This window comes from Hipposideros armiger, unplaced genomic scaffold (genome assembly GCF_001890085.2).
Source record: "Hipposideros armiger isolate ML-2016 unplaced genomic scaffold, ASM189008v1 scaffold_5, whole genome shotgun sequence".
Classification (NCBI taxonomy): Eukaryota; Metazoa; Chordata; class Mammalia; order Chiroptera; family Hipposideridae; genus Hipposideros; species Hipposideros armiger.
This window is the reverse complement of record NW_017731355.1, coordinates 3,679,291-3,687,364: the sequence shown is the minus strand read 5'-3', so window position 1 is coordinate 3,687,364 and position 8,074 is coordinate 3,679,291. Positions and strand designations below refer to the sequence as shown.

The 8,074-nt window shown below is 36.5% G+C and overlaps 1 protein-coding gene across 2 annotated transcripts in view; it reads left to right on the top strand.

Annotated features, from left to right (window-relative positions):
* ARID4A (AT-rich interaction domain 4A) overlaps positions 1 to 3,151 on the top strand; it is a 60,013-nt gene extending 56,862 nt beyond the window's left edge. For both annotated transcript variants that reach the window (XM_019644801.1, XM_019644810.1), the window contains exon 24: positions 1,296 to 3,151. In XM_019644801.1, coding sequence (XP_019500346.1) covers positions 1,296 to 1,399 — 104 coding nt within the window. In that variant the 3' untranslated portion in view covers positions 1,400 to 3,151. The remainder of the gene's footprint in view (positions 1 to 1,295) is intronic.
* The last annotated feature ends 4,923 nt before the right edge of the window (positions 3,152 to 8,074 follow it).

Below are 8,074 nucleotides of genomic sequence, written 5' to 3'. Positions count from 1 at the left end.
CAGCTCAGCGGCTGCTCAGCTCGGGCTGGACTCGAACCGCTGTTGCTCAGAGCTCACACTCTTGAGCGAGCTCTTAACCAACTGAGCCACTCGGCTGGCCCTTGTTCTCTTAGTTTTTTGTAGTGTGAAGTGAGCTATTTTTTTTTTTTTTAAGATTTTATTGGGGAAGGGGAGCAGCCAAGTTGTTGTCCTTCAGTCTCAGTGTGGAGGACGCAGCTGGCTCAGCTCCAAGTCCAGTTGCCATCCGGCCACCTGTCGGCAGCTTGTGGCCTCTAAGCTCACGGTACCATCCATGTTCAATCTTAGTTGCGGGTGGGCATAGCCACCATCCCATGCGGGAGTTGAGCCTAGCAACCTTGTTGTTAGGAGCATGTGCTCTCACCAGCTGATCTGTCCTGCCACCTGTTGGCAGCTCAGCTCAGGCACAGCTCACTGGCCTATGTGGGAATCGAACCGGCAACGCTGTTGCTCAGCGATCGCGCTCTTAACCAACTGAGCCACTCGGCTGGCCCTGAAGTGAGCTATTGAAGTGAGAGTGCTATCATATGTTAGAATTCGTAGTAATGAGTTACATGTCATATTGGTAGTACACACACATATGGAAAAAGATAAAATTGAAACTTTAAATAGGAACAATTGGGCAAAGATTGGCAGGAAACAGGAGAGCTTTGTAAAGAAAGAAGATAAAAGTAAAAACTAAAAATGGCAGATGCTTAGAGCAGTGATCCTTAATCTGTGTTATGTCCTCCTGGAGAACATGTTACAGTCAGCTGAGGACTTTTTTCTAATCAAACAGCCATACTTCTATCCTGATCCCCATGATTCTGATGCCTAACCTCGATAACTACTGTCCCTTATGGGAATGTTGTGTCCATCATGTGTCAGGGCAGGATAAAGATAGGAGGCCAATTTTTAGCTGGTTACAAGAAATTATCTGGGATAAGTGAATTCAGGAATTTTTTATAGCGAGAATGGATCTCTGGTTCATCTTGTTTCTGCTTGGGGCCAGGTAAGTTCCTTCCAGGGATCTTTCAAGCCAGTAGTTTAACAGTTTCTCTCTTCAGTCTTTACATTTTATGGCGCCTTTTTTGAATTGAGTTACTTTACTGACCAGAGACTGATTTCCACTCAATTGAGCCTAACAGATTTTTTGCTGACAGTCTGTTATTCCCTCATGCACCTTTTAAGAAAACTATAATCGAAGTGAATAATGTTAAATTTATTTCGACTTGCCAGTGGCTGGGTATCTGTGTGTGATTGCTTTTGACTCTAATGCAGCTGTTGTGATTCCACAGTGTCTCATGCAGGAGCCTCCATGTCATCTGCTTCGTCAGACACTGGAATGAGTCCCTCTTCATCGTCTCCACCACAAAATGTACTTGCTGTAGAGTGCAGGTGATACATACTTCCTCTGCCTTCCCAGCGGTTTGCTGCCATGGACATGAATTCCCAAACCCCGAAATACAACCACAGAAAGCACTCAACTGGTTTGACATTGCGAAGTATATCCCGTCTACTCTTCCAGGCTGGATTGTCTCTATTCCCTTCTCTTTTCTTTTCTTCTGTTGCAAAAAAATAAGCTGATTAACAATTGAAGGTTAGGCAGCCCGCCATATTTGTCATAATTTTTCCTCAACTTTTTTTTTCATTTTTTGTGAAGATAGAAAAAGGGCACTTAGCAGATTTAAAATTGTATAATAAAGCTTTCAGGTGTTATAGAAATCATAGACAAGCAAGTGCACATGATAAACATCAAAATATTATCCAGCTGAATAGTTACTGCTGCACTTTCACTAAGATGTATTTAAACACTTGGTGAATAGAGGGGTTATGTTGTTGTTTTTTTTTATTATTATTATTATTTTTTATTTTTGTGGAAGCACTTGCTATTTAGAACTGCCAAAGTATATGTTCAGCAGTGTGCCCAGGTTTAAAGGTGTAAATGGGACAAAATAAATTGTGAAAGGAAGTGTAGTTGACTGAAAACTACAGTTGTAATAAGTCTTCCACTTTTTATAGGATTTTTGAGCACACAATTATGCAAATATTTTAATGTTTATTAATGTTTACAGTGGAATTGTGAATAAGTTTTCAGTGGACTATCTTATCCCTTGACAAAAATATTTTGTCTTTTTTCTATGTAATTTCAGAGTTTTTATTTTGTTACAAAAAGACAAAAATGAAATATATAACAACAATGAAGTTATTTAACAAGATTTCTAAAGCTGAAAATTTTGTGTAAAATAAGGTATTATCTTGCAACTTGTTAAATATATTTATTCAGACATTGGATGTTGTATTTTTATGTATTTTTTAAAATATTAATAAAATTAAAAAAAAGAAAATTCTAGGTTAATTCACTCTTTGGATGACAGTAGCTCTTAGCTGTCCCTTTTACAGGAGGTTGCATCCAGCAGCTTTGCCTGTATTGAAGGGAGTCTATCTCAGTCCTTCAAACAGTATAGAACTATAAATGGGCATCTGGATCATTAAAGTATGTCCTCCTTTAGAAACTTTGGCAGTCCTAGTATTTAAACTGTTTTGAGGATCAAATTTTTGGTTGCCCTTCAGATACTTTGTCACAGTTTTTATGTTTGCCGTACTGCCGAATAAATTTATATCTCCCAAAGTTTGAGATGCAACAACTACGTAAAGCAACTATGTATGCCATGTCTGTGAATTGTTCCACAGACTGATACATTTTGTAAATAAGTCTTCCAAAATCATGTATTTAAAGCAGTTTTGCCATATACATTATGTAAAAAAGTGATTTTTTAAAATCAGTTTTTAAATTCATGTTTGTACATTGAAAGGGGTTTTTTTTTTAACTGCCTTTTCCGTGTTTAATATGCTGTAGAGTAATAACCTAGATGCTCTAGACTGTATATCAGGATCTGATTTCCAAGAACAAAGTCAGAGCCAAACACTAGTGATGGCATAACATTACTGAAATCATTGTTTCTTCATTTCCTTTTTCCACATTGTGAACTTGTGATTCAGATTCCTTCCATTTTCACAGAGAATTAAAAACAAAAAAGTACTCTTGTAAAATGCACTTTTCTGTCTTTTCTTTGCAAAGGAGAAGTATTTCAATGTAAAATAAAAATGGAGCTCAGTGGGCAGTGTTAATAAAGGCCATGTTTTAAACATAGGCTTTTTATATTCAGTTTTCATTGAAGTGATTGTTTTTTTCCTAAGTGCCAGTAACTTACCGTTGGAAAAGCAGACTTCACAAAACACAGCATATATTCTTCAGTCTTTACAATAAAATATTTCTAATACTTAATTATAAAAATAAAAAGTGTCATTCAAATCCAGTTGGAACTAGGAGGCATTAATACATGAAATAGTATAATGATTTCCTTTAGTAGCAATTCAGTAAATCTGGGATAACTAGTTATCAGCTTGAATATTGTCCCTTCTAATTGACATAACTGTGGTAATGAAATACTGGGACTTTGCTACAGAGAGCAAAATAATATATTCATTGGGTATATGAGCACTTAAAATCCTTTTATTTGGGGGCTGGAAAGGATTATGAAAGTGAATACTGACTAGGTATTAAATTCAAAGATTGAAAGTAAGTGAATATTGATTGGGTATTAAATTCAAATATTGGCATATTTTGAGTTTAGCTAAACTTGAGTAGATAAGTTTTACATGTGACTAAAAAAGTTACAAGTATAAAGACACTCTAATATCTAAAATGGAAGGTACTATCTATTAAAATCAAGTTATTTGAAGATTATGGTGATTTCTATTTCAGTTTTCCAGTGTGTATTTTTGTTATGTGTGTTAAATTTCTAGTTTTCCGGCCCTTCACTAAGAAAGTTTGTACTCAGCACATATACACTATGTCTCGTATGAAACTGCTTTAAATGATGGAAATATGGATTAAGCTATTAATTTGCTTATATACCTTTCTCATAAGCCCCCATAATTTAACATAGCTATCAACATTGTTAAAGCAGTTGAAGCAATATTCAACCACACATAAAAAGTATTACCAGAATTCATTCATCAACAATTTATTATCTTCTATGTGCCAGGCATTGTGCTAAGGCCTAGGAGCCACAAAAGTGAACAAGACAGAAAAAAGCCCCTACATTCATGGAATATATAATCTGAGGTAGATGTTATACAGTTAACCTATGTAATTAAATCTTAACTGTAGGTGTGCGTCATATGAAGGTTTTGGTGTGCCATGAGATAATGATACAGAGCCCAAGGAATCTGAATGCAAAGGTGGTCTGGGAAGGCTTTGCAGAGAAAGCAACAGTAAAACTGAGCCCGGTCACGATTATGAATTGGCTAAGCAAATGGAAGGAGAGAGATTATGGAGAGTAAAGTGCTCCAAGCACGTGGGGGAGGAGAAATTGGTGGAATAAGCCAGGACAAGAATACACCTGAGGCAGGAGCCAGGTCAAGCAGAGCTGTTCAGGTATTGCCTAAACCTTGACCTGCCCAACTCCTCTCTTGCTCCTTCTGTGTCGCCCCCACCCCGTGACTCTCATCCCTGCTTCTCCAGAGCTATCTCAGCAGCTGCTTTTCCATGAAGCTTTTGCTGATTTCTCACCATCACCAGAATATCACCCTCTTTTATATCTAATAGCATTTTCAGTCTGTATTACTTTCCTTGACATCTCACCTTGTATTATGTTGACTCGTGCATGTGTCTTTGTACCGAACTAGATGTTTAGTTCCTTACGTACTCCTTAGTCACAGTTATATCTTACAAAGTGCTGGGTCCAGCATCTAATACATATTAAGATGGTCAAAAACTATGTTTACTTGAGAAAAATTACTTTTGAATTGCTATTATTTCTGGTTTTTACTAGTGATCCTTATGTACAAAGTCAGACATTTACAAGTTGTCATTGGGGTTCTTTTCACAAAGTGATAATGTTAAAATAACATTTGAAAAGTGTAAAGTAGACTTTCTGTTAACAGTCTAATCTCCAACTTAAAACTGTTCTTTATTTTTATTTTTTCCCCGCCCCCACCCCCACCTTAAACTATTCTTAAACTTAGTTATTTTTCCTCTCTCCCTGTGTCGTCTTCCCTCTTTTCATTACTTTCATGTGGTTACACACAGATTTGTATTACATTACAGAAAGACTAAAACACATGATAGCATTCATCATTAGTGAAGGTTGAAGATCATTTTAATGGAGTTTGCACTAATGGAGAATTTTCAACAAATACATGCTTAGTGTTTTCAGAGTACAAATTTTTTTTAGTTCTTTACATTTTTTTTACAAAATCAAATGATGTTTTCCTTGTTGAGAAACACAAAACACCTTTTTTAATTCATACAGACCCATTATGTTTTTAAACAATAAGAAGGGCAGTGTTTATTTATAATTTGGGAATTCATAGTTCACATAATTATGAAGCTATTTTCATTTTGTACTCTGTATCATGCAAAATTCATTTTGAAAAGTTCTATTGTGAAAAGCTTAAGGAACTTCCATGTAAATATAATAAATGGTTATTCTATACAAGTAATTTGGTTTCTTTTCAAGGCTAAGTTCCATTAAACAAGACAATGTGAGTCAAGAGCCTAAACTGTTTAGGGTTGCCAGATTTAGCAAATACAAATACAGAACCCAGTTAAGTTATAATTTCAGATAACCAACAGGTAATTTATTTAGTATAAGTATGTCCCATATAAAATGTATTTATCTGAAATTCAAATTTAACTGAGCATCCTATATTTTATCTGTAAACCCTACAATTAGTTTCTTTTCTGCTGTGTTCTAAGACATATGTTTTATCCTCCAGAGGACCTTTTCTTGCTCTCTGATAGAGGATGATCAAATGCTGAAGTTTCTCTTGGTTTCCAAGTATGAACGTGCCTGGACTGTCCCATAAGCGATGCTTAGAATTAACCATTTCCTTGATGTAGTCATGATCTCCAAGATTAGTCCTATAACAGTTTAGCTTTGACAAAATAGTCGTGAATGCATTCAGATCTTACTGGTCGTGTTTCTTTGATGGGGCACCTTTCCCACCAAGTGCTCACTGCTCTCAAATTCCCTCTGACCCTATTCAAACCTGCTTTCAAATAAAAACCTAAACTGAATCTATTAAAATAAACTTCTTTATGACAAGGCATTTAATCATGAATAAAGCCACTATAAATATTCACATAAGGTTTTTGTGTGGACATATGTTTTTATTTCCCTTGGGTAAACACCTAGGAGTAAGGTTGCTGAATTGTATGGCTGTACCATTTTGCATTCCCACCAGCAATATACAAGAGTTCCAGTTGCACTACTTGCCAGCACTAGATATTGTCAGTTGTTGTTTTTTTAACCATTCTAATAGGTGTGCAATGGTATTTCAAAGATGCTTTTAATTTATATTTCCTAAATGATGTCACACAGATTTTGAATGTCTAGTAAGTAACCTTAAGTGTTGGAAAATATGGAGAGAAATGGGAACTCCCATGCACTGCTAGCGCAAGTGTAAATTAATATATCTATTTTGGATTTGACAGTATCTAGTAAAGATGAAGGTGAATACCCTCTTTGACCCAACAGTTCCATATATACCCTAAGAGAAAATCTGTATATGCTCGAGACTTGCATTAGACTATCATTTGCAGCATGGTTTTATATTGCCCAAAACAAGAAAAAAGAAAAATGTCCATCAACAGAAGAATGGATAAATGTGGCTTACTAATTACAACACTATAGAGCAGTTAAAATGAATGGACTACAGCTAAATATAAATATATCAACATGGATAAACAAGCAAGTGGAAAAAAAAGCCAGTTGCCAAATGATACGTGCATTTTATAAAAGTTGAAATTGCAAAACAATATAATTCATTGGTTTTGTTTATGCAGCCATGAGTATAAAAAACATGAGTATGGATGATGACCACCAAATTCAGGACTGGTTTTCTCTAAAGGAAAGGAACGGGGCTGGAGAGGGTATACAGGGGTATTTGTTCCCGCCTCTAAGAATGTAAAGCAAATATGACAAAATGCTAGGATTTGATAAACTGAGTGTTAATCATATTATTCTCAATACTTTACTATGTTTGACATGTCATAATTGAATATATACAAAAAAACCCTTAAAATTCAATGATAAGGAAACAACCTTATTTAAAAGTGGGCCAAAGACCTTAACAGATACTTCACCAAGGAGACCTACAGATGTCAAGTGAGCATATGAAAAGATGCTCCACATTGTATATCATCAGGGAAATGCAAATTAAAACGAGACACCACTACATACCTATTGGAATACAAAAATTCAAAATACAACACCAAATGCTGGTGAGAATGTGGGACAACAGGAACTCTCATTGTTGATGGGAATGGAAGAATGGTACAGGCACTTTGGAAGATAGTTTGGCTATCTTTAGTTTCTTAGCAAACTAAACATCCTCTTAATCATATGATCTAGTAATCATGATTCTTAGTACAGTAAGTCCCCAACTTACGAACACTCGAGTTGCAAACTTTCACAGATATGAATGGACCTCGCATTACGAACATTCGTAGATGCGAACAAATCTAGGAAGTAGCTCACGTGTCTGCTGGACATTGTCAGTTGTGCTGTGTGCTTACTGTACAGTGCGATAGTGTACAGTAGTACAGTGCTCAGAGCCCAGGATGTCTGGAAGCAAGAGGAAAAGCAATGGTGATGTAGAGGGGACTGCTAGAAAGCGCAAAGCAATACCCATGGAAACAAAAGTGAAAATAATTAAGAGTGGACCGAGGCGAAAAGATGGTAGACGTTGCTCGTTCTTATAACATGAATCGTTCAACCACTGGTTTTACATTGTATATTTGTGTCAAAGGTGTATAAGACTCACTTTGTCAGACTTACAAACCTGTCGGATTTACGAACGTTCTCCCGGAACAAAACTCATTCGTAAGTCGGAGACTTACTGTATACATATTGAAATGAGTTGAAAACTCATGCCCATGGGGGCCGGCTGAGTGGCACATTGGTTGAGAGCTGGCTTGGGATGCCAGAGGGCCTTGGTTCGGATCCCACATATGAGGGCCAGTGACACTGCCCTCTACAGCTAAGATGCTGAACAACAGCTCAAC